Genomic DNA, 27563 nt, shown 5'->3' with positions numbered 1-27563 from the left:
GGAGGAAGGGTTTCCACCAAAAGAAACTGGTATTGCTGGGTGGACTGGCTCCCCAACCCCCCACTATCTGTTAAGTCTCGTGCTCTGGCTGATGATTACAACGGACGATCTCATTCATAATGCTCATTGTAGTTTGCTGGAGATGCTTATCGTCAGCTGAGTGACAAACAACAGTGTGTAAATACTGTAGACTTCAGTTGGCTGTGGTGCATCAGACAAACACAGTATAAGGGAAAAACGTGAATAGCTCTCACTTGGGATTCACCCAAACAACACCCAGAAGACAAAGTATAGGAATCGCGTGCGAGCAGTGGGGCAAAATACTCAGTAGCATTGTGAGAAAGATAAGCGCCATCGCTTTACACATGAGACGGATTTACAATTTCAGGAGATTTGTATAATCCATCCATATTGGCAAACACAGAAATCCTTTGTTTATTCTATCAGAAGCTCTCCTATTTAAAGATGTTTCATACATCGGAGTCCCGCGTGCAGATGCAGCTGCTTTAACAGCCAAGCATTGATTGTTATTTGACACTGGCAGGCCAACTGTCAAAAGCACTCACAGCAAAACACAGACAGCAGTCGTCACGAGCCTATCGTATTTAACTCAACAGAAAACACATAGTCCATTTTCACTAGTGAACACTTAGAGACCATTAGCATTAGTAGTGTAAAAGCCCGGCTCCTTTCCATCATCAATATCTCATAATTGAAGGGCTGCATGAGGCCCAGACTGGTGAAATTCTCCCACACCGGCGGTTCTGCTGTTGTCGATGACTTGTCCGCTCTGACTGACTGCACTTTTGTTTTCCGCGGATTAGGCAATCTGACTTCATCGAGGTCCGTGAGGGGGTTCGCGTAACGCTGCCTGGAGGTCACTGCACCCATGTGACCCCCTCCTCCTGCCCCGACGACAGCCCGTCGGCTCTCAAGACTCAGACTGTGAACGTGGTGACCCCACCTTCCTCGAGCACGCGCACACATGCAGACCAATGCTGTCCTCTGCGCAACAAAAAACCCCAAGTGCACGCACGCGAACACGTCCGCGCACGTACTCTCAGACTAGAGCGTAAATTTTTAATGGAATATACATTAAGGAGCATTCATGGACTGATACATGATGTTTCCCCACAGCTAATATTTCAGCAGACCTGTATCGGATCAGGATTGAATGATTGATTTTTCTATCAGGCTGCTTTGCTCGAATGAATAATTCAGGATTATAGCTTGTGACACCTTAAGCATATTGTGTGACTTGCTTTTCATCACAAGGTTGTGTTTGATTTTTTATGTGTTGTCTAATAAAAAAGTTTAAAAGAGTATGGCTCAAATCTGATGAAGGTTCATTGGATTTGCTATAAGGTCACTGCATTTGTTGCCATTGTAGTACAATTATGCATACATGTGTCTGTGCACCAGTACATACATACATATATATGTATTTGAAAATACTCTGGGCACATGAGCGTACGTGCTTGCTGATGACTTTCTCTTGGCCTCCTGTCTGTGATGAGAAATGTCTGAGGTCACACGCTGATTACTTGTCTCCACAAGGGGTCAAATGACTCTTAAATGTTTTGTTTACACTTCTAAAACCATGGCTGGGCTCTGAACCAAGTAGAGCGAACTCTCAGAATTCTACATAACTGAAGCTGAACTCTCCAGATTCGGTGCGGGTGCGTATTAGCCAGTAAAATGCAAAAATAATTAGAATTTAAATGAATCCAAAACAAATGTTTGTTTGTATTGGTAATTACATTTCTACAAATGACTTTGAACTGTAACTGTGAACTCGCAGTGATTTATTTACACTTAGTGAACTGCTGATTTCTTAAAAATTGCATAATAGCTACAATTTTCTGCCCCAGATTCAAAGAATCGCAAAGTGAGAAAATACATAGCAGTGTGTGTGTTGATTCACAGCTTAAAGAAAGATGATATTTCAGTGTTTTTTGTTTAAAAGCTCCTGCATCTTTCAGGAGCATCTCCTGTTTCAGCTGGCTACAGTCCTAGACCTTGACAAACAAGTGCTGGATAATTATTCGAACCAGTGTTAAATACAAATTGCGCAGACCTGCACTTGAAAGGACTTGCTGATGCACATCAGATACAGTAACTCGCTGGGCTGCGAGGCTTGCGCCGATAGCCTCGCCGAATGCAGCCGATTGAACCAAACGAACACACGGAGCAAAATCACAAAGAAAACTTGACCCCATCATGAAACGAGTGAATCTCATGACTCACTCTACTCTGTTTCACCCCGATGACAATAACGAGGGCAGGTGGCTCCAGCAGTCATATTTGATGTCCCACATCAGACTACTTACACCTGAGGAGTGTGACATCATGATGACTCTAAGCTGATAACCCGGCAACAAACCAGCGGTTGTTGTGAGGATAAAGGATTAGCCTCCGTTTGCTTTTGCTGCTCTTTGAACCAGAAAAAGGCTGAAAAGGCTCGCACATGAAAGGACCATCTTGCTGAGAAAGCACCGAATTGGGGCGCTACCTCTCATCAAAGAGGTTGACTCACTTCAAGCACAGAGAGCTCTTTTCCATTGACTGGGGAAAGAGGGGGGTGACGGCTAATGTGCTGCTTCTATTTGTCTTTGCAGGTGTCAATACGTGTATGTGTAAGATTTTTGTTTGGTGCGTGTGTTGGCCGTGTCTGTCTGCCATATCAGGTGCGGTCTCTGTCTCCTTCCTACATTGTTAGTGGATAATGAGTTGTGATTAAATATGAATGCTAAGTGTTTGGTGGCTGGAGCCCAAAGCTGAAACCGGATCCAGTCAGGCCCACGGGCAGCATAATTAGTAGCTGATGATAGATGCCATTAATGTTGTTTTTGCACACGCTGTTTGCGGGGCTCTAAGCTGGACCTCCTCAAGCAGTAGGCTGCCTTTGAGCCCATCCATAGTTAATTAAGTGGCAAATAAATAAATCCTAAAACAGCCGCGGTTATTCCGTGTTGCTGTAAAAACAGATTCTAATCAGCTTTATTTCAATTGTTTAATGAACAACAGCGATTAAATAGTATGCCATTTGTGACTTTTATTTGATCTCCTTTATTATCACCTCTGGGGACTTTGTGTTGAAAGCGTGACGAAAATCCTGTGGAAAACAATATCAGCATTTCAAAGATTTGAAGGACCAGTGTGATGTCTTTAATGATGGAGAAAAGCCCTTTGTGCACGCTTGAAGGGCTGTGTTTGGTTTTGAGTGCTCTTTGGATTGTCATATCCCTGGTGTGAGATTGACTCATTCATAGCGAACAGACTCCCTGTCTTCACGGTAAGCTTCTGGGCCACATCGCAGTGGACACCGCCGCGCTGTCTTCTCTTCCGAGGGAGGCAGAGGCATGTCCACGGCTGTAAGGACTCGTCTGGCTTTGAGGTGCCGTGGCTTTAATGTGTGGAGCAGATTAAACAGCATGGTCTTTGTGAAGTTTAGATAGCTGGTCAGCTCTCCCACACAGCTATCCGCTCTTATCTGTCTGTGTGCATGTTTGTGCATGAGCGTTACGGGCTGGGGCCCTCGCCGTGCACTCTCTCAGATTCTCCGAAGGGCTAGCAGAACAACTCGGCACACCAGTCAGTCTCATTAACTGAAGCTCAGACTTTTCAGGAGGATCCTGCCTATGAGTAGCCAGCAGGCAAAATATTAAGAGAAACGTGAGGGACCAGCTCCTGCATTTCAATTAAATCTTCTCGCTTGACATAAAAGCATCACCTGCAGCCAGTTAACTGCTGGACTTCAGTATGTCTCAGCTGTGATATAAAGTACATCACATCGCCCAGTGAAGTTCAGACAGTAGTCGGTTCAACAAAGGGTCAGAGTATGTGAAAATGTTCCCTGTGCCATTACGCGTCAGGTTCCTTCTTCTCCCACAGAGACAAATGAAATAAACGTCTATACGCTTTGGACTGTACAGCCACGTAGTTGCAATAGGTCTGTTGGTTGGTATTATAATTATATCATTTGTTGACAACAAATAGAAATTCATTAGATTAATAAAAATGTTTTAGACGGAAACTTCTTTCAGAGGCAAAGTGATTGTGTCATCATCCTGAGTCTAGACTCACAAAGTGGGACGTTGCACACTCTGATGCTCTTTTAAAGAATCCTTTAAACCAAACCAATGCCACGAGGAGAACTATGGGATTTCTAGATTTCTCTTTAGTGTCTGTAAGTTTATGTGTGCACCCACGAAAACAAAGGCCTTTTGTATCTGGGTCACCCACGAGAGTGTGAGGTTTGGCCGTCAGTGTGCAAGCCAGACGGGGATGTATGATTACCAGACGGCCCTTACAATAGGTGGCCATTTGTGTCAGCGCTCTCAGTTACGGCGGTCAGATCGGATGTCATTGCTTCATAACTAGCTTCACCTTCACAATTTTTGAAAGCGGCCGGGTTCAAGCACAAAACTACCCCACTCCTCCTCTCCACACCTGCTACATTATTCAATGTGTCTTCACCTGAGAGGACCTGTGAGGGGTTGTAGACTGACAGAAAATAGACTTTGGTTTCTAACAGTGGCGCTGCCTACCAGAACAGAAAAACACAGCTCATACATGGGTAAACACATGTAAGGACATAGGCAGTAAACTGTATATCCTATATACTTTGATTATGTTAAAATACCTGCAAAAACAATCACAATTCATTGTATTTAATTTTGCCTTTGACGATACTTAGATAAACAATTAAAGCAGTAAGAGTGAATTACACCATAAAAAAGCAAAGCTCAGCTCAGTTTAAAATGGTATTTTAAAAATCGATCAAATGAAACAAATAGTATACAGCTAACGCCGTCAAAGTGACTAAGCTTAAGAGTCCAGCTCTTGGATGTGAGGGGGTACGGTGTTCCAAAGTTTGGATACAGCTAAGAGAAAACCCTTGCACCCATAGTTCTCAGATTAATGGGAGGTACAGTAAGCAGACATGCTGATGAAGACCACAGGGAGAAGGAGGGAGTGTGAGTCTGGAGAAGATCAGGGAGATTTGCAGTGCAGAGACTATGTCAAGCTTTAAATGTTAATGGCAATATGCAATATAAATGGTTATTCTCATAGGAAATTTACACATTCATATAAATATAAATGCATGTGTGTGTGTGTGTGTGTGTGTGTGTGTGTGTGTGTGTGTGTGTGTGTGTGTGTGTGTGTGTCCAAGGATTATTTATGCCGTGGAGAGCTAAGTTTGTTTACTAAGTCGCAGCATGGTCATGTGTCTTTTTTACGAGTTTTCAAAATCCAAAGTATTCTTAAGCAAAGACGTTTTAAGGTTTGTCTTAGGTCAGTTTTATATATTTAACATTATTTATATGTTTTACCGCTTCCAAGGCCAGTGTTATAACTGAGAAATTACCTAATGTGTAATACGTGTCTAATTAAAATGTAATTATTCCTGAATATTGGTCGAGAATAAGATTCTTAACCAAAACTTATAAGCCAGTAGCAATAACAGACAACTTATAAGCTCAGATGTTTATGGCCACAAGAGACAACTAGTTGACTTGGAGATTTAAGGGAATGTTTCTCAAAATCAAAAACTATTCCCATTTTGTGCATGCAGCCAAAGAGGTGATATGTTTTAGCTTATCCTTATACTACTACTACTTTGGATGGATGTTCATTTAGGTAGTTTCTTGTGTTAAAGTGACATAGTTCATGTATTTATAAACAATAATTATCATAATTACGTTTTCTCTATTGTAATTACATAAAAGGTTTCACAGATTTTGATTTTAGTAAGTATATGTACAAATATTTTCTGCACTTCTGTTAATCAGATATATATGTTAGATATATGGAATTTAGTGATTTGATTTGCTACATGTAATTTTTATATTACATGTTAGATGTCATATTTTGAACAATATGAACATGTAAAATGAAGACTATATTAAAATATATATTATAACATTAACCCTCGAGTGACCCTAGCGAAAAAAAGGGACCATTTTGGGTACGAAGGGCAAAGGATGGGTATAAATTTTAAGGGATGCTCAAGAGTTAAGTATTTTTTGCCTATTAAAAAACATTCAACTGAAGACTCATTTCACTCACTTATATAAAAACAAATTAAGGTGCAATATGGACATTATGGACCATGCTGGGCATCCTCTGCATCCCCTGCACACGGCCATAAACAACCAGAGGAGTCTGTTCAGTGAGAGGTTGCTTCTCCTAAAGTCAAGGACCAGCAGACTTAAAAAGTCCCACACGCCAACAAACTGTTTAACTCCTCGCTGGAGGGGAGAGGGAGGGGAAACGGGGACAAAGGAGGGGGGAACAAGTAAGCTGTAGCGCCTTTTCACTGTGCAATAGTTTTTGTTAATATCCAACAGTGTAATAGACTCACAATACTTGAAATGTGCCGTTCCCTTGTATTCTTATTCCTATTTATTCTATTTATCCCTTTTGTATTCTCTGTATTTATATATGTGTATATGTGGTATATTTCTGCTCACATTCTGCAACTTCTGTCGGTGCTGTGCTACTGGAAACTGAATTTCCCGGAGGAACCCACCCGAGGGATGAATAAAGTTTCATCTAATCTAATGTAATCTACAGGGCAGTGCAGGGCTTTGTATCTACCACTCCGCTGTGATATAACGAGCGGTCACGGTCACGTGGCTTTCCGTTGACCTGGAGCTCCACCCATTTGTAGTTAGAGCAACAGAAGATGCCTGGGACAGTTCAGCCATAACTTTAAAGTTCTCCTGCTCATACATGCTTGGAGCGATCTTGTCACACTGAAGTGGACACGCAACGGGATATCATAGCGTGGCTCAAGCACGTTCATCACAGTTTAAACCGCTTGTTTTGCACAACGGAATACGGCCTCCCGTCTGCAGCTAAACACCCCAATAGCTTTTGTAATAGCTTTAGCCCGGTCGGATTAGGCAGCAAAGGGCTGCTTAAACTCCTCTGCTCCTCCACTTGGACCGCTAGCGCTGGCCATAACTGACCACGCACACCATGCACATACTTTTAATTCTTTTTCGCATCTTCGGATCACGTGCGTACCGAACCGTGGAGTGGGATCGGTCTGGATTTTGGATCAACCGTGATCCGTTGCACCACTACTGAACATACATATACACGGTATAATCGGGGCGACCGTGGCTCAGGGGGTTGGGAATCGTATCTGTAACCGGAAGGTCGCCGGCTCGATCCCCTGGCTCTCTGTCCTGGTCGTTGTGTCCTTGGGCAAGACACTTTACCCTATTTGCCTACTGGTGTTGGCCAGAGGGGCCGATGGCGCGATATGGCAGCCTGGCTTCTGTCAGTCTGCCCCAGGGCAGCTGTGGCTACAACTGTAGCTGCCTCCACCAGTGTATGAATGCGAGAGTGAATGAATAGTGGCATTGTAAAGCGCTTTGGGTGCCTTGAAAAGCGCTATATAAATCCAATCCATTATTATTATTATTTTACTATTATTATTATTACTATTTGGAAATTACATTTTAAAATAGCCAGCAGCACAAAAACTACTTGTTGGCCTGTTTTGAGGAAATTCATATTGAGGTTTGAGTAAATATCAAGGAAATAAATGTAAAACAGTGTAAATCCAAGTCATGAATGATGTGTGTATATGTGTGCGCCTAATATTCCAGCTCCAGATGCTAATTCTATGATCTTGATCGTGTTGTCCAGATAAAATCTTCAGAGGAAAATCTGAAGAATACAAGTCATATTAAACAAACATGAAGGACTACAGGATGAGATTGCTGGGTGTCAAGGAGGCAATCCCTCTTTTGTTTTCAGGTCACCTCTGCCATTGGGTCATGGTCCTGTGCAAGTCTCATCTAACTGGCTTGTAGTCAGGATGTGGTTGCCATGGCACATGTCCAGTTGAAACAAATGAAATCCATCCTTCTTAGTTTCCAGGCAGGATTCACATGCGGAGCATGTTTTGCGAGATGCTCTGTGTGTGTGAGTGTGTGTGTTTGTGATGAATTGCGTGTGCACATTCATATAGAGAATGAGATATCAAGAGGGAGAATGGGCTTTTGAGGTTACAGAGGAAGTAGGGCATGTGATTGTGCAGCCACGTGCATGCTCGTGCGAGAAGGAGTACTACTGTAAGTGTGTGTGGGCGTGCACGCATCGCTCTTCAGAAACAGTTTTCTGATGTAACATGAACCGATGCCCGCCTTCTCTCTCCCAGGCATCTCGGGCGTTTGTGGGAACTTATTTCTGAACACTTGCTTCCACCAACCAAACAGGAGTCAATGACTATCACACCAAAGAGACAATAAGGGCCAAGAGCTGTAGGTGAGCACATCGCTACAGAGCCTTAATCCACATACTGATAGATGCGACTCAGTTAAGTCAACAAGGTCTCCAATTTAAAATGCATGTTTCTAGATGATGGCGAGAGTAGCAGTGAATACATCACTGCGAGTCACTATTTGTGCTTTAGATGCCCGCGTCTGTGTCCCACTGAGAGTTGGCCTATAGCTTCAATGATTGCTGCACTTCTACACTGCACACTAATGTTTATTAATGAATAACTTGGCTTTGTTTTCCAATGATATTTTAATGTCATCAATATGTACTTAGGTTTTTCATTAATAATTAACGCCAGATTCTTTCAAATACTAAACCATTTAAATGCAAGGTTATCTAATATACATGCCTATCTGTTTCTTTTCCCAGCTGACATGAGAATGTATTGTAGCGCTAGCTTTCATACAGCGTGTACAACAATGACCTGTACTTAACGGGATTCTATAGTAATTACAGGTGTTTTAAGTGTGTGTGTGGTGGTGGTGGGGTCGTCTTTGTTTGGCAAGAGTACAAAAGGAAGCAGCAAATAATGCTCATCTTTGAGCCTTTTGTTGCCGCTCATGCAAGAGGTGATCGAGTTTCCAATATCACTGTGCATGAGGAAACATATCCCCTTTTCATGCATACCCACCCCTTCGAAGAAACTGCAGGTGGGACAAAGGCCAACCTAGCAGTCTATCCAATTAACGCATAACAGAGGAGGCAGAGACCCGTGGCTTCTCACACAGCTCAGTGGTGGGACATGATCACAGCTGAATGACAGTGAGAGGGAGAAAGAGGAGTTGGGGTGGGGTGTGTTACGTGTGAGAGAATGCAGAGGGTCGGCCCCAGCTCCAGCTGTCCCAGGGTTCATTGATCAGTGATTGGAGACAGCTCTGCTGACAAGAGGGGGCAAATTACCAGTATCTGCCCTGCACTTGATAACAATATGCCTACTGGAGACAATTTAGCATAGACCTGGATACTGTATACGGATAATAGTATATAACAAATTCAAGTGTTTTCAGTCCCATCTGCCACGGATGTGTAATATCAAGCACCTAGCCATGCAGTCTGCCTTTAAAAACAATTGTGAAATTATGGGTTGTTCACTGAATTTGAATGTTAGGACGCCACCAACAGGTCGGTTCCAGGATCAACTTTAAGGCCTGATTTAGACTTCTTGGGGGAGTCTTTATAGAGCCTATACATTGCCTCACATCATTGTCAGGATTTGTGTGCATGGTGTATTATGTGTTAATTACTGTGTAATTGTGCCCCAGGGGTTTATATGCAATGCTGTCCAATAGAAACCGGGGTCATTGCTCTTTGTTGCTTTCAGTTTTATTCAGGGACAAACATATTTGTTAACTCCACTTCTTTGAACATTCCCTCGCATCCATTCCGATAGCTTCAGCATCGTAAGTTAAACATTTTTATGATGTATTTGGATTGCCAATTACTCTGTAATTTGTGCTTTTTCTGAGATGACCTGATTTAAAACCTCTGATAATGTGACAGTTTCAAGAGCTATCATACTGTCCCAGTTAAAGCATCTGTGAAAAGCCTCTGATTGTTGTTTTTGTGATAAAAAACAAAAGCGTGAGTATTCTCTGCAGGTGCCTAATTAAACTGATCAAGATGCAGTCCTCTTCCAGCTGAATCTAGGTCATTTCTACCGACACTGAACAAACACAGGCATAAAAACTTCTGAAATTATAGTCTGTAAATGTAACCTGTACTTTTGTTCAAACACTGTGGCGATCAGAAGTGGAAAACATAATAAATTACACTTGGGCAAAATGTTGACATGAAGCCCACCTTTTGTGGATTTATAGACCCACAATATAGTGTCACATTAACATAGAGGTACATAGACCACAGTTTTAAAGAATACACTTATCAGCAGCATCAACAAAAGCACAAATGACACGGTTTAGATGTCTTCAGCTGCGAGTGTGGTACACAGATCTCTCATAAAGCCTTTCATAGATGTTGACTTGTCTCTTACACTGTTATACAGTTTCACATCCATTACATATTGAAATCATTCTAAAAATGACTTCTTTACTGCAGAGTCTATGACAGGTCAGAGTGACCAGCAGAAATGAATATAATCAGTGTCTGACAAAATATTTAACTAGTCTACCTTGGTATATATTTCACTTTTAGCAAAAGTCTGGTTTCTCCACTAAAGTGTACTGCTCTCTAAGGTACAGGATGTGACCTGCCTTTTCAAGTAACTACTGAAACATAGATATCATACTATAGTGACTTGATGCTGTTCAGTATATTATTGTCCCAGTAAGAAACTGAGTCTGTGAATGTGAATACACCTACAGTACTGTGCAAAAGTTTTAAACCAAACCTCATTTCTTTATATTTTGCTTCCAATGAGCCAATAATTCTTGTAATTCTGCTTTTGCTCCAAGCCCTCCATCCTGGACCCCCCTCCACCTGCTCGGGCCTGGTGGTCTGCTGTTTTTGGGACTGTCTGGAGCCAGCCCTTAAGAGGGGGTACTGTCATGGTCCTGAGTCAGGGACCCAGTAATTTGTGGACAGTGTCTGAAAGTCAAGTACTTAAGAAAAAGGGGGAAAAATCTAGCAAAGACCTGACACAGGATCAGAGAGATGCATCTGGACCTTAAATGCATCTACTGTTTGCTAAAGCATCATCGGAAATGGCTTCAGTGGAGTGGTGTCTGTAAAGAAGCCATTCTTAGGGAAGGGAAATGGGGAGAAAAAGGCTGAGGTGTCCCAAATTACACAAGAACGAGACTGAAAATCAGCGATAACAGGTTTTGTGAGGTGAAAATCCAAATTTAAATCCCTATCAATAATGTACAGACGAGGTCAGGAGGTACAACGGTGAATATCTACAGCTGTCTGTAAAACACAGTGGAGGCTCTATCATGTTTTAAAGCCCCACTTCAGTCAATGATTTTGAATATCGCTGCCATCAGATTTCAAACCTGGCTTAATTTTTCAGTTTCCAAACACAATCTGAAACAGGATTGTGCAGTAAATGTATACCTTGGGTAGAAAAACACATCAGTCATGGCTTTGCTGAGCCTGGACCTCAACATCAGTGAACCAGTGTGGCATCATCTTGACAGAGAACAGAACAACAGGCAGACAGCATCCAAAGAAGAGCTCTGAATGTTCTTCAACAAGCCTGGAGAACTATTCCTGTAGACTACTTTACATAAAGAGAGTTCAGGCTGCGGTCAAGAATAAAGATGGTTACAGTCAAGCTTATTAGGATTACAGAACCTCTGTTCTATAATCATAATAAGCTGTGCTTCCACACATGTGTTTGCGTTGCAGTAGATCACTCTACCTATTTCTCATTTTCCTTGCAAAATATAAACAAATGAAAGACGTTTGCACAGTACTTACCATAGAGAAAAACACAGGATGCAGCATACTGTGATATATGCTTCGAGCTGTAATCAACTTTAATTGTGGGCTGAATTATTTCAGCAAATGTCAGGTAAATATATTAATATACAGCTGTCAGGGCAAAGAACGGCTGAAAAACACCACAAGATGACAGCGCTATCTGACCAGAGCAGCCAGATGATCAACAGTAGTAGCGAGAAAGCGGTCTCGTGCTCTGGGGAATTTCCCCTTCCACGTGTCTGATTACACGACCGAGAAGGCCGGGTAACAACAAAGTCGGCTATTGGTTGCAGCACCCATATGTAGCCGGCTCTTAAAGGGATATGCTTTCTTCGCTTGGAAGCAGTGCAAGTGTGCCGGAGGGAAAGCAAGCCTCTTTAAAGAGGGTTTGTTTACTAATTTTTCGCGCCACGCCCCGTTGGCGGAGTCAGCTGACATGCCTGCAAAGACATAGGCTGCTAGCGCTTTTCCTCGCAGAATGGAAGTAGTCGTGGAGGCGATAAGGACTAAAGTCGTTTGACTCAGCGGGATTCTGAACTCTTAGGCTTTTTTCTTTTGTTTTCTTTTTGTTTTCCGGTTATAGGACAGTCGTTACAGCGAAGCCGATCTGTGTGGTAAGTTCACGGGAGACACTTTTAAACGCTGTTAAATGTCCTCGTCCAGGGCACACTCTGTCCACCGGAGCGAGCTGATTACATCAGGTAACAAGCGCGTCCTTAAAAATAAGAACCGACAGCGCAACGTGCCGCTGCCTTCCATTCGCGTCTGCATTCATTCGCCCTATGTTACTGCACATAACCACCGGGCTTGTCTGCTCATAAACGCGGTTAAATGTGCTGCCTGTCATTCACCCAGCGCAGATTTGAATTACACCGGCTTTCCCGGTTTGCTCAGCCCGGCTTGGTGAATGGACTTCAGACCGCGGGGCGCCGAGTGCGTCCCCGGGTGCTCTGTTAAAACGCAGTAACGACTGTTTTCTTCCTATAATGAAATGAATCAGCGTATTACACATATGCCCACGCTTGTCTTTATTTCACGCCACTCAAGCTGTATTTTTGCATGTCTTTTCGGTCAAATGTCGGTTTAAAACGCGCTCTGCTTTATTTCTATATGTTATAAAAGTGTGGCCGAGCTTGAGCGTGAGAAGGCTTCATTTCTCGGTGTGAGTAATGTTACATAAAGCCGATACTGCGTGGTGGAAGGCTCTTAAAGCCGTTGGATTGAAACTGTGTCAATAACAGAGCTCCCTCGCCACCACCGCATCTTTCCCTCCTTCCCCTTTGTTAATTTGTCTGCAGCAGGGGGAGCTACTGTCTGACACAAACATGCAGCTCACTGCCTGGTCAGTAGAGCAGCACAGACAGCAAGCCTGTGTATCTGGAAGTTGAACCTAAGGTTTTCTCTCACACACGCACATGTTCTTTCGGTGTGTTTGTCAAAACAAAGCATTAAGTGGTTTTACACACAGGGTTTATTGTGAACGCACACAGTATATCGTGAGGTCTGGGCATGCTAGAGCCAGGCCAATCTGCTTATGCTGGGTGAAGAAATGAAAACTCCTTTCTCCGGGAGCTTGGCAGGCTGACAGACCAGGGAAGGGAGAGTGGCGTAGGATTATCCTCAAAGACTGTCATTACCCTTTTGCTGTGGATCCTAATTTGGAAGTGTGGTAGTAGTCTAACCCCGTAATACAACTGCAGTGGTGACTTTGAGTTTTGCCAGTGAGGCCAACTTGAATTTCACCCGTATTTTGATGACTGTTTGACCCACTGTAGAGTTGAGTGCAGTCTAGTATTGACTCTGGAGAGTTTGCCAAGTGCTCCTTGAGATTCTTGCCACACTGCGGTAAATTGGGTATGATGAATCATAATGAGGCATTTTATTATTGGCATCAAATATCTGCTCTAATATCTATATAACTTTCATATTTATATACATACGGTGCAGCAGTACTGTTAAAATACCAACTATTAGCAAAGTTAGTAATTATGGGACTGTTATTGAAACCCCCATCCATGTGCTTAGCACAGACAAAAGATAATCTACCTCTTATTTAATCTAGGCAGCAAAGTCCTTTAAATGTATCTGTGGCTCAACTGACTTGCCTAACCACAGTGAATTATGTGGTTTCATCACTGAGTTGAGCAGAGCTATTTGTCTAAATAAGCACTGAGATCTTTGCCACAAATTAAGGCAGACCGTTTGCTCATTTTCTCTTCCCCAACTTATCCACTGTGGTTTTATTGATTTGAGGGCACTCATTATAGGCCAGACAGGTTGTCTATAATGATAATGAATGCTTTGGAGGAAGGAACGACTAATGAATGTGTCTGAGATCATCTCATCAGCTCTTAGTGTGGATTTCTCCAAGGTTGGATTCATTAGCGAAGGGAACTTGGGACGCCGTGCCCCGCTGGAAGATGAACTACACGTGTTCGGCTTTAACCTTTCCTTTGTTCTTTTCCTGTCACGTTACTTTTAAGGCTGCTCGTTTCAAAGCGCACCCCGTATGGACGATGAGGAGGACGATGTGTTTGAGCCAAAAGCCAACTGTTGGCGCACCACATTCAGGGAGATAAAGTGTGAACATCGAGGCACACAGACACCCGGTCCTGCCCTGGTACCAAACAACGGCATGCTGCCCTGTGGAGTCGCAGAGGAGCCCAGACCACTCTTCTACGGTGAGGCTGACAACATACCATATTTCAAAAGAGGGGAGGAAAAGGGAACACTGCCTTGTGCGTGATAACCGGTGTTATAAAACCGACGCACGAGAGCACAATGCGAGACTCACCGTGAGGGATGGTTAACAGCGTTACTGCGCTGATCTCACCTCTGGCGCCTCATAGTCGTCATCACATTCACTTTTATGGTCTGTATGCAGTGTACCCAGCTGCTTTGCTATTCAAAAGGCGCCAGACTGGCATTGTGACTGAAAGGATGTGACAGAAGTGCTCACCTGTGCAGCAACTCTTCAGAGAGCTGATTATCAGTGACAGCAATAACTCTGGTGCCATAAACAAGTAACCATTCCAGAGGAGCTCTATAACTACTAGTCATGTGGGTTTATTTTGTGAAACTATTAAAGGTCATTAAAAAAGACAAAGGAATAATCACAGCTGGGTAAACTGTGGATATATAGCTGAGCAACCTGTTTGCTGAAAGGCGCGTTCGGCAGTACTTCAGGAGACTGATGGATCTCCTTACCTGTGTGTAAAAGACTGGCACGCTCGGCGTCATTGCTGTATTGAGATTATTTTGCTGAGCACGTGTTGTTTACAAAATAATAAGCATGAGTCCTGACACTCGACAGGTAACGCAGGTTTTCGATTGCACTTCCCGGCACGCTTCGAGCTCGTCGGGGATCACAGAGCGAGTCGACAAGGAAGCACGGAGCAGCAAAACAGCATGGAGCGCCTGCCCCGCCAGCGACCCGCGGCTCGCAGCGTGGAGGCCTGCATTGGACAGAAACTCCAGCTCATAGGAGACCAGTTTCACTGGGAACGCCTGCAACTGGTGAGGAGGATGGATGCGTTCGGCTGATTGTGCAATACTGGGAGACAAACGGTGGTGCCGAATGGTAGTGAAACAAGCATGCTTTTAGTGCCTCACATTAAGTGTGGAGGGCAACCCGATTCTTTTGACAGTTTTCAAATTTGACTAAATTGCAGATTGCTCCCTGTGCCTGATAACAGGCAAATACACCTATATTGGTTTTTTTTTGTTGTTGTTTTTGTCAGATAGTCTCTATGTGTCCTATCTGAGCCAGTGAGATGAGAGCAGTAAAGCCAGGAAGATACGCCAATGTTCTGTCAACAATATAAGAAACAAAAGACTCCATAAAGCGTAAAGTTAAATTTGCTGCCATCAAACTAGAGACGAAACTTGTGTCCGTGTGCGAATAAGCACCACAGGTTAAGTGTTTATAAAGTCGGAGCAGGGAAAAGTTAAGTCCACACATTAGCCACATCATCCACAAACCTTTTTTTTGCTCTTTTTAAATCAATATTTGGATCTCATTTTGATCTGACAGAGATTAATTGTGGGTCAAAAGTTTCTTCTCTATTACGGTGCTCGCTTTATATTTGTTTTGGAGAGGCTATACACATGCAGAACTTTACCCCAGTACCTAACCCCCACCCCCTCTGCCCCTCTTTTCCCTCAAGCCAAAGACATTTCAGAACGAGGACAGCCCTTCACCCCCCCCCCCCCACACTCCCACCCCACCCCCTTCCCCTGCCTCCTCTTCCTGTTTATTTCTCTCTCTTTTCCCCTGTTTCCTTAATGTGCTCTGAAGGCTGTTGGTGTGGAGGATGCCTGCACTCAAACAACACACGGTGGTCACAGCGACAGTGTCCACTGTATCGGCATATCACTGCTGTTTGGGTGTGCTGTAAAACCTGTGACATGCTTTTATTTCTTTGTCTTTAAATATGCACAAAATATGCACAGACCCCCCCCCCCCCCCCCCTCCAGGGAGATTTCCTGCAAAGTGCAAGTACTTTTGTTGCACAGGTGGTTAACAGTCTTTACATACATATTTATTTCACACATTTATACACGCACACATGCACGCATGCTGATACATCCAGGAAAAAAAGCAGAAGTGGTAGAAGTAGGTAAACATGTTGTAACCCGAAGCTCCCCACGTGAGCCCAGAGGGGAACAGCTGTGGTTCCAGGGAGTCTCAAGGCAGCCCCTTCCCTTTGCGAGGCGCAGCCACAGGAGACACACGCACACACACACCCAAAAAATAAGTTTTCTCAGTCATAGGCAGACTGCGGAGGTGAGATCCATAATAATGATGGTTTAAGGATGTATACGGGGGGGGATGGAGAATGGAAATTGAACTTCACATGATCAAATAACAACTGTCCTAAGCTGTCTTAAAAACTCCCTGTGGGGAAATGGGATGACCCGTGCACATAAAAATATGTACATGTGTATATATATAATCTTTTTTTCTTTTTAAATTTAGACTCTAACCTATGAGACAGCTTCTGATTTTTCTCATGCACTTTATCAAGCAGATGTTATTTATACCGCCGCAGCATGACTCATGTATTGTGACACGGGCAGACACACACACAGACGGTCAGACAGGAGGGTTGCTATGTGTGCGACCAGGATCTACTGACGCACATCGGAGGCAGGCCTGGGTCAAGAGATGAGGAAGTGGTTTGTGCTCACTTTGCTGGTTGAGTAAACAGCAGAGAGGACAGTCAGAGTGAAAACCATCCTGTAAAGTCATATCCTGAAGACACATATGCCTAGATAGTGAATATTTGATAAAGGCCAAAAAAAAAAAGTTTTTATTTTCTTTTGTTCTCCGAGCATGGCTGTGCTTCTGCTACTGTGCTAAGTGTCTTCGTGGTTTGCTGTTATTGAGGGATGTTTTTACAACTCAAACACTTAAGTGTGGTTTTGGATGCGTGATTCCACTGAAGCCTCTGTAATTACTATTTCTGGTTCTGGTTGTGCAAGTTATTGTATTGTGCGTGCATGTGTACATGCTCATGCATGAATACACCCATACTTGTTTTTCTGCTTTCTGCTCTTTTGCCGTCTCTCACTTCTCAGTATCGCACGGTCTGGCAGTTAGCACAAAAAAAAAAAAAAAAACTCGCTGGATAATAGCGGTACTGTTTGCCAGGTCTCGTTCCTGTTGCTCCTGTCAGTAGGCGAGTTATTCAGCGCAGACACTTGTCCCAGAGCAATCTAAATGCCTTCGACTGCCATCGTTTTTGATGGATTTTGGTGCAACGTGGCTGCCGGTGCTCTCTCCATGGGAGCCCGTGGCCCCTGGCGAAAGGAGGGATTAGGTGGCGGAGGGAGTGCTGGCAGATGCTGACAGATAAATTGCTCCTCAGTCAGAAAGTGCTGGAGGGGACTCTAAGGTCCCTAGAGGGATGGCTGACATTAGCCGGGCCTGCCATTTGAGACACAGCAATAATGGCATTCACAATGGCAGGAAGACTGCTTCAGCCTGCGCAGGGCAAGGAGCAGAGTTGGGTTTCATCCCCATGTTTTTTTAAGGGAGACGACTCCTGGTGCTTTCCTTTCGATAGGAGGTGTTGAAAGCAGGGTTGAATATCTCCTCCGTGTGCGCGCCTGCACGCTTACACGCAGCGGTTGTCGCTTTATCTCGTCACTGTTCCAGTGAGGGCACGGCACTCTCTCCTTTCAGCACTTGTGGAAGGGGAGGGAGGAAAGTGGTGCTGGGAGCAATGACAAATGGTATTTACTTTTCTTTCATTGTTCTCTGATTATTTGTGTTGACGGGAACGTCTGTTTGTGCTGTTGCCTATTAACTCATGCAACCGCTATGTTCGCATGATACTCGGCCCTTCTCCGCTCGCCGATATGAACAACGCGGGGATTCTCGCTGCAGAGGCTGGCCTGTTTGCTCAAGCGATAAGGCAGAGCTTGCGAGCAGCTGGCTTGACAGACAGCTTGCACTGATAAAGCACATCAGGCTGGTGTCAGCGTGACGACATAGGGAATCTGGCTCCACTCTGCTTCTCTATCGCTGGCTAAATTTAGAGCCTCATTTTGACAGTTGGTGTCGTGACTCATGACTAACTTGCAGCAGGCCTGCACACCTCCTTTTGTCACTCTTGCTGTTTTTTATTCTCTCACTTTCTTTGTGTCTAGCTTGATGGAATGGAGGGTGAAAGGTCACAGGGGGCATTCTGGTTTGGACTGTAAAGACGAATTCGCTTCTCATGGAACTTGACTCATTTTGAGATTTACGCTCTGACAGAAAAATCCTCTGTCGTTAAATATTGACATACAGTATTGATATAATTGCATACCTGCATCCCCCCCCCCCCCCCCCCCGCCCCCCTTCCTTTCATGGCAGAGCCGGCCTTGTGTAACTTAATAAACTACAAGACTTCAAGCATGGCGGCTTCCAGCGATGCAACATTTTGTGCTTTCTAATAAATACCCCCTTTGTTTATTCGAAGTAGACATTACACTATTATTATATACTTATCAAAATATCTCCAGGGCAAAATTTAGACATGTCATAATGAAACAAACAGCTTCCTGGTTGTGTTTACCGTAGCGTTTTTACCTCTTTTTTCAGGTGAAAGCAAGTAGAATACAAACATGCTGGCTGGAAACTGCTGAAGCTTATGCAACACCCTGCAAAGTTCACCACAGTGTGATAACGGTATGGAAACCCAGAGGCTTATCACAGTGGCAGTTCTTGACTGTTAACTAGGTCAAGGTTTGGACACTAGTCGTGCAAATATGGCGTATCTAATCGCTGCCTTAGGATATTTTGGCTTTTCTAAACAGTAATACAATGTTATCAAGACAACGTAGTACACTTTCATGCATTGTTTTGAAAAAGTAATCTTAACCCCGCCCCCCAGTTGTTTTCAGTTTACGGCCCTCTTGGTCTGAAAATAGCCTCGGAACTATCAGGTGTAGCGGAGTCTGCCTTCCGTCCGGGGCATGAGATCTTCAACTACTGTAGCCCTCTCGTGCAGACACGTGTGTTTTTCCACAGACTCCCTGCCTCTCATCAAGAGCCCTCTAATCCCATTTGGTGCAATTATCTTATCTCAGCTTCTCAATGGCAGAGATAGCATTATCCTCCTAATCGCACACAATCCAATTGGCTCGCAAACCTGAGAGAGTCTCCTCCTGAGCTGCTGGCTGCTAGTCTGTGCCAGGAAGATTAGAATAAAAAAAAGTGTGACCGTGCGATAAATGTGTTTATGGCTAGGAATGTCTGTAGGGAAAGCCCGGCTCGCGTAAAGGATCCTGCACACAAAGGGAATCCTCTCTGCTAAGCATCGCTGGGAAGCGGAGCGGAGTGCCCTGAAAATATCGGCGTCTCGTTACGTTTTATGCTCGCTGTGAATTGGCGTCGGTCGCCGACAACATAAACACGACGCGAACCCCAAATAATGGCTGCGTCTGGTGCTGTGTTTTGAGTTTCTAACTGTTGTGCGTTTTGTCTTGTTTTTGTTTCAGTATCACCGAAACCAAAGGAACCAGGGGCCGATGTGGTGGCGCCTGGCCGCGGCCATTCTCAGCCTTCTGTTTGATAGGGGGTTCATAGCCGGAGGAGGGGGTGGAGGACGGAGGTGAGGCGACCTTGTCCCCCGTTTTTCATTCATCTCTGTGAGGAACTGGACTCCTACTGGCACTGTCTAATCTAACACGGGTCTGTTTGGGGAGAAAACAATTGAGGTCACCGCGGGACGGAGACAACCAACTTTTATACCAGGTTGTGTTTTGGGGGTTTTTTGTTGTTTTTTTCCTTCAAAGAAGATGCCATGTTGCTCTGAGATTCCACTAATGGGCAATGTTCTTTCTTTTTTTTTGGCATACCTGTGGTGTAGTGGTTTTGTACAGTACATTGTTCTTGTTCACTTTAATGACCTCTCACAGAACCTGGGAATGCCTTATTCAGTGTCTTCTGCCAGAATGAGTATTGAGCAGTTTTGACAGGCAAGAGAAGATGGTTAGGAAGTGAAAGAAAACGCAGAGGAAGTTTCCCAGGTGACCAGTCAAGTCGATTTTTACTAACTTCCAAAGAGGCGACTTCTCAGAACAAAAGCATTTTGCACCTCACCTCAGTGGAACATTTATGTTTTCTTCATTTTTTTTTTTACTTTCAGTTTGTCTTTTGTCCCTCCTTGGTTTTCTTTGAACACGACCTCTTGGTATTGTTCAGAAATACTGGGAACACCGCGCGTGTGAAAGTGAGCGCACGGTGATATGTCATCTTAATATGCAAAGAGAGTCACGCGATACATGTCAGATGTTTGGGTCTGCTGACTCTCTGGGTGGAGTCTGCGCTTCTTAACGTCACCGTCTGGTCAAACAAGCCAGGTGACTGCATGCAAACTTGCCAGACATCAAAAAGAAAGTGAAAAAGGAAAACAAGGCATGTGCACTTGGACATCTTGTGTTGTTATTGTTAAAATCCTTTCACTTAACCTGGGTTTTTACTGGGTTTACTTGTCATTTTAGCCTTTTTCCTGCAACATATCGGGGGGCAAATGACATCTGACATGTAGCGCACGTCAACGTGCCGACTCTTGCACGCATGTAAACAACTATTAGAGGTCTTGCACTATATTAGAACACAAGTCAATCACGTTGTTGCAGATATCGTAACACCTAAACCAGCTGTTTTATTCATTTCACTTGACCCTTGTTCCCAGTATATTACTCTGATATTCCCTTTTGGGGGGTTTTTCCAATGTTTTTTTTTCATTTGATTGTTTTCAGACCTCCATGCCCTTGAAGTGGAGCTGTGGATCCACTGTTTTTGCACTATACCACCCTTCAAAAGATCCGAATGTTGACAAGCTAACCTCTGTCTCGTATGAAGGTTGATTTTTTTTGGTTTGTTTATTTGTTTTTTTCATTTACCACCTGTTTCCTTACCACCGCATTTCACATTTATCCATTCGCATTGTCTTGAGACGTGCCTCAGTGTTGAGGCCTGACTGAACACAATCTGGATGACACTTCTCGAAAGATCGCTCACGCAGTTTTTCAGACCACACTGAAGAGTTGGAGAGAGACACGTTGGCTCGGTTAAAAAGGTTTTGATTTTTTGTTTTGTTTTTTTCACGGCCCCGCTGTATCTTCAGAACATCGAAACAATATGCCGAACCCAGTGCGTAAAACAAAATCTCTCAGGCCACCTTTTATGGGGTATAAATATTGTCGTTGGTGCTGAGATCCAGATTTGGGATGTTTGAGCACATATAATCACCACTGACTCAGCAGACGGGCAGTCTCTGAAATGGACAAAAAAAAGAAAAGAAAAAGTGAAAAAGACTGTAATTATTGTTGAAATATGAATATGTTTAAAGACACTGTCAAAGATGCTGTTTGTTGTTTTGTTTTACTCTTCTTTCATTGCTGAACCCAGGCCAACTTTTGGACCCAAGGAGCAGTACATATCAGGGGTCTGTAATTACATGCTCCTTACAATGTGTCAAGTTTATCACTGCATGACGATTAGGTTCTTTCTCTTTTTTGTTGTTGGGCTTTTTTTTGTTTTTTTCTCAAGATGTCTCAGGGACAGACTTTTGTGGGCTACTGGTAACCTTGAGAATCTGTTACATGGTTAGAAGAAGAGCTGTTCTCGCCGATTAATACGTGACGAAACCCCCTCGAGGTGTTGTCGCTTCTCCCATCTCCATTTTAACCTAGATCTCGGCCAACTTTCTCAGCACACGCTTCTTAAAGGTACCGTTCGACTGAGGAGTTTGAGGCTGACTTGCTGGCTGTGGTGGGGACGGAGCTACTGAGCGTAGTAGTCATAGGTGGTGCGAGGTGCACTGAATGTGGTTGTGGTTGTAGTTTCCTGCGGATCGTGAACGCTGAGCCAGTCCGTGTAGCTCCCCGTCTCACCATCAGCTCTTGACTTCCTCTTTGTGCTGCTCCTTCATTACATGGTTGTTGTTCATCGGTTCACTTTCTTTGTAATTTATTTTTCTTTCTTTCTTCTTTTATTTATTTCAGTGTATTTGCCCATTTCTACTGTATACACCTGTGTGTGCAATTACTTCATTGTTTTCCTTTTTTCTATTTTGGTCTCCGGACTTGTATACGCTTCGGCTGTTTGGCTCTGTGGAGAGCAGGTTGGCGATCGTTACGCCGTCTTCACCTTTAGAACAACTACTGTAAACGTGTAGTTACGATTACTTTTTAAGTGGCGGCAGGTGTCACTGCTAAGCCAATCATCTAAACCGAGCAAACATAAGTACAGCTGCTGCTCTTCACAAAGAAGAAAACTACAGACTGCAGATGAGTGTTTGATACTCAAAATTCCACCTTCCAAAAATGACGCCTTCCCACACGACCTCTCCCTCTTAACAAGTAACGGCAGACATGACATTAGACACAAAAAGGTTGCCTTCTTCCTCAAGTCACAGGGCGTCAGTTTACTCGTATGTGTTCAATTCTTTAATCTTAATCATTGTGTTGTAATCAGTATGCACTGGAAAGTACTTTGTATATGTAAATCCCTTAGGTTTCTTATCTGTTGAGTGTTGATGTATAGTATTTACTCTGATTTGTTCTCCTCAGTTGATCTCGCCACGTGTCAGGCGTGTTCAGTGCAGCGAGCAAGTAGGCTCGGGTGCGATGGCCCGGTTTGATTTATTGGAAAGGGAAACAAGCCACCGTGGTGCCCTGTATAGTTTTGTTAGAATGAGGTTCCCGAGCCTCAAACGGCATACGTGAGTGCAGAAAATCCCAAGAGAGACAGTGAGAAAGAGACATGCGTATTTTATTGAAACCATCAGTGTCTTGAATTTTGTAGTCCACTTTATATAAATTTGAAGTTTTTTTTTCCTTTGAGGAAAGTTTTGAATTTTTATAAGTAATAACATTTCTTCTTCGTGGTTTTTCTTAACGTTCTTTTTTTAAAATTGTATTTTCTTAAGAAAAGGGGTCTGCTTTTATAAGGACACTTCACGCTTGTAAAATGACTTTTAATACCAGTGTGATCCTTTTTGAAGTCAATGAGATCAAGAGCATTTTGGGTTTTTTGTTTGTTTTTTTTAAAGACAAATGAGCTTGCGACATTCCTTGCACATCTTACTGTCCTGTATACACAAAACCAAATGAATTCATGGTTGCGGTTGATTTTGCTCATGAGCTCGTAACCATGAAACTGTCCTTTCTTTTTACAGAACTGATAAAGTGTAAATGTATTTCTAAAAAAGATTTAAAAAACAAGACAAAAAAAGAAAGAAAGAAAAAACCCTGGAATATGCCTTTAACTGCTCAGTTTCAATGAAGTCTTGATTATCACACACTCTCTGTATACCAAGAAATGAGACCCAGCGAACATGTAGCATTTTTGTAACATTGATTGTGTGTTTTCGAGACTCTACTGTGCACTCATTTTTATGTTTATATACATTTTTTTCTTTTTTTGGTTGTTGATATAATAATGGAAGTAAAGACAATTTGTTATGTAGTGCAATATGCTGTACATGCGGAGCTTTGCTCTACAAATCCTTTTTTTTTCTTCTGGATTTCTTGTTGCTTATTGGTACTTTTTTCAATAAAATTTTATTGAAGGTGTCTACTCGAGTCACGTTTATGTTTGCAGGTCACCCGCAGCGTCGGAGGCTTAACATCCGCTTGTTTTAAAGGCGAATGTACGGTGGCCTGTGAGGTCAAACGTTCTGCAGCGTAAGAACAGAAAGCAAACAAAAAAAAGTACAAAACACAAAGGAAATCGAGAAAACAAAAGTGTTTTGGGGGAGACAATAAAGTGCAGCTGCAGAAGTGACAAGCTAACAGTAAACAGCTAATAGCAGGTACATTAGTTTTATACGAATCATGCGATTATAACATACATTGTTTTGCATGTTTTTCTTACTCCTAACACCCTCCGTGTCTCTGCGCGATCCTTCTCATATTTTCCGCAGCTGTTCCGTCACATTATTGTCTCCTCAAAGACACTTGTTTTGTTCTATGCCTGATTGTCTTTTAACATTGTGTTTTATTCACACGTTGTGTTTTTGCAGCAGTTTTCTATTTATATTTTCTATATATTTCTGCTTTCTTTTGGGTGTCTGTAGCTCAGGATTTAGAGCAGGTTATCTGCTGATCGTGAGGTTGGTGGTTCAATCCCGGGCTCCCCCCACATATCTGTGGGCAAGATGCAAACCTCAAGTTGCTCTCCAGTGGTGGGTGACTGTTAGTTAGAAAGCACTTAAAAGCATAGAAAAAAGTGAATGTTGCATGTTGCAGTTTTCTTGCAGTGCATTTGACCTCTCAGGGCACGTACTAGTGATGTGTCGGTCGGGAACGAAATGGCTCTTTGACGTGAACGACGCGAGCCGGCTCCTTATTGCGAGCAGGGGGGGCTATATTTCTTTCTCTCACCCTCTCTCTCTCACTTTTTTACCGCGTCACTCCGCACGCGAGCCTTGTGCTTGCGCTGGGCAGGGGGGGGGGGCGGTAGTTACACTCTCAGTAGCTCAGGAACAGAGCGGGAGGGAGAGAGAGAGAGAGCCAGGGACAACAACGTCACATTAGAAAGGTATAGTAATCATCCACAACTATTTTCAGTTGCAGATGATAAAGGATTCAGAAAGTTTATTCATGCAGGTCCATATGACAGAGAATGTGCATCTTCTTTTTGTTTTCATATTATAATTTATATTTAATTGTGTTGTGGTTTGCAGTGTTTTGTGTTGTTTCATTTTTAATTTGTTTAAAAGGAAAAAGCTGAAAATTTGAATAGTTATAAGTTGAACTGGGAATAGTTCGTTTTTGTATTATATGATTTGTTTATTACATTTTATGTGGAGTGAATAAATAAAAGTATATTTACGGTGGCCCCTACAGACAAAGCACGTACAAACTCCAAAACACATAAAAAGACAGCAGACGTGCTCCAGGATGCTGGGCGCAGTGTTGAGCTTTTGTTACCTCGTGGCTACACAAGCCAGCAAGTACCAACGACTGGATTTGGTGTGTGGTAGTAACAGGTAAATGAACATTTTTTTTAAATTATTTGAATATATATGAGTGCTTGTGTATAAATACACAAACAATACACACATGCTTTCAATTGTGTACTTTAAGTGATCTAGGTAGCTGTGTTTTGTAGTTTGTACGTGCTTTGTCTCTAGGGGCCACCGTAAATATTTATATATAAACATATATAAATAAAACCACTTTTTTTTACATTAGTAATTCCTTTTGTGCGTAATTTTATATTATTGTTAATAATAAACTAATTAAAGCAACAAAACAACCTGAAGAGCCGGTTCGGAGCCGAAAGAGCCGGCTCTCTAAAAAGAGCCGGAAATCCCATCACTAGCACGTACAATTGCCCATAGCATGTAAAAACTGTGGGAGCATGGTAAGAGAAATCTTATCTCTGAAGGTGAAAGTAAAAGGCTTAGTAAGACTTAACAGAAACTACATTCTTGCGAAATAAGCTGACATTGATTTAAAAAAAAAAAAAAAAAAAGTCTCTCACATATAAATCTGTTGTTAATATTTTCTCTTCACAGCAGCCAGAATCTGACCTGTGACACACAAAAAAATGGAGAACTGCTATTTTAACCCACTCCCACTCTTTTCTTAAGCTTGAGCTTTAAGTAGTTCTGCGTTGTGAAATAGAAACCACTGATAGATTGGTGAAGTGTCTCAGGCCAGCCAGTATTTTAATCCGCCCAGGCGTTTGGCAGCCTGTGCCCATCATATCCCTCCTGCTGTTAGGTCATTAATTTGGTGGGAGCAGTGGGTCTTCCAAAACACTCTTAATAGAGGCTGTCTGATTCACACACATGCACATATGCAGAAAAGCAAGCACTGCATGACAACTGAAGACAGAAAATGAAAAAGAGTTACAGTCATATCCTAAAAGGTTAAAGCCAATCCTGCAGCTCCTGCAGATTTATTACACCGCAGCATGGATGCCCCGAAGTCATGGAAGAGACTGATTACTCCTGACACATGTAAATATCAAAGTTAATTGTGCATTCCTAGTCTGTGTGCACAGTGTTTAGAAACGGAGCATTCATTTATATTAAAGATCTATATTTTGTCCAAGATAAAGGTTTAAGTACGTGTGAAGTGAGTCACACCGAAACAAAAGGTGCAAGTTTTTTTTCTCCAGCTCTTTCTTTCAGGAGAGCAGACGGCGCACAGTCTGCTCCTCCAGGGCTTCACGCGTGGCACTTCTATTGTCAGGCATGCCAGGTACAGTTTCACAGTTTCCCGACACCTGACTCACCTGTTTAGCTGCTTGTAGCACAGCAACTCCCTTGTCTGTGGCCCCCCTGACGCAAAAAAACATGCATGCAATGAGTGTGTCAGAGGATGTGGTTTAAAACAGAACAACAGCGCCTATTCCAGTCACAGTTGGTTGAGCATACACAACTGTTCAGCACTCCCCTCTTAATCCTGTGTCTTATGTGCTTTAAGTGGAGGAACTCCATGCCTAAATAAGAATTAATTAACAGTGCAATGTACATGCAGCTGCCAAAGAATAACAGTCATATGACTGCAGGCCTTAATGCCATCTCTGCAGAGGAGGTTGCAGAGGTTGGTTGCTTTTTTTTTTTCATGGATATTTTAGTAAATTGGAAGCAGTTTTCCAAGTATATCCCCAGTCTCTCTCTCTCTAGCTGTTTACCTCAGCTCCTCTAGGATCAACACTTAAATGGGGAGAGCATTGGCTTTCCCTGGCCCAAACAATGGCTCCTCTGTTCCTCTAGCTGGACCGCCGGCTGAAAGAGACGCCCATTAGTGAAGCGTCTATCTCTAGGGTCAGGCCCAGTGGTCACACACAAGTACGGCTCTTGTTTATGTCTACAAAGCCAATCAAAACACTCCAGCCTCCGCTGTTAACTCCTGCTTGCCCGGCTCTCTGACTCGACAGACCTAAGAGTAATTTTTTATTTGAGCTAAAGCCACAGCGTGCAGTGAATTCAAACACATCTGTTGTGTTTCACTTCAGTGGCCTGTAACAAGGACAGTAAAATACCTGCATAAGGGAGAACAGCAGATTAGCACTAATGGCACCTGCTCTGTATTATGAGCCACAGATTCAACCCTCAGCCTGAAGCCTGCTATAAATATCTCATCACTACATGGGTAATAACTTAATGGTCACATGTGGGCTTCTTTTACATTGAGTTGTAATTGAATGTGCTGTATGAGTGAGCAGAGAAAATGAAAACAATGGCTAAATTCAAATTACATTAATGAGGTTGCGATTAGCTAGCAAGCTTGCGTTTCTTTGCCCAGTTTTTGTGTCCAGTTGGAAGTGATGGGTAACAGTATCATTTGTCAGTTACTTTTATCTAAAAAAAAAAAAAAAAGTCATTTGGACAAAAAACAACAGCAGCATGAAATTTTTGCCA

At 43.1% G+C, this 27563-nt stretch overlaps 1 protein-coding gene across 1 annotated transcript; it reads left to right on the top strand.

Annotated features, from left to right (window-relative positions):
* The first annotated feature begins 11891 nt into the window (after positions 1–11891).
* bmf1 (BCL2 modifying factor 1) lies at positions 11892–23757 on the top strand. Its single transcript, XM_026152482.2, has 4 exons — positions 11892–12296; positions 14166–14363; positions 14996–15198; positions 19672–23757. The coding sequence occupies exons 2-4, from the start codon at positions 14192–14194 to the stop codon at positions 19786–19788; spliced, it is 492 nt and encodes a 163-aa protein (XP_026008267.1). The 5' UTR covers positions 11892–12296; positions 14166–14191; the 3' UTR covers positions 19789–23757.
* The last annotated feature ends 3806 nt before the right edge of the window (positions 23758–27563 follow it).

Source organism: Astatotilapia calliptera, chromosome 19 (assembly GCF_964374335.1).
Source record: "Astatotilapia calliptera chromosome 19, fAstCal68.1, whole genome shotgun sequence".
Classification (NCBI taxonomy): domain Eukaryota; kingdom Metazoa; phylum Chordata; class Actinopteri; order Cichliformes; family Cichlidae; genus Astatotilapia; species Astatotilapia calliptera.
Note: the sequence above shows the minus strand (reverse complement) of the source record. Positions and strands in the feature narration are given on the sequence as shown.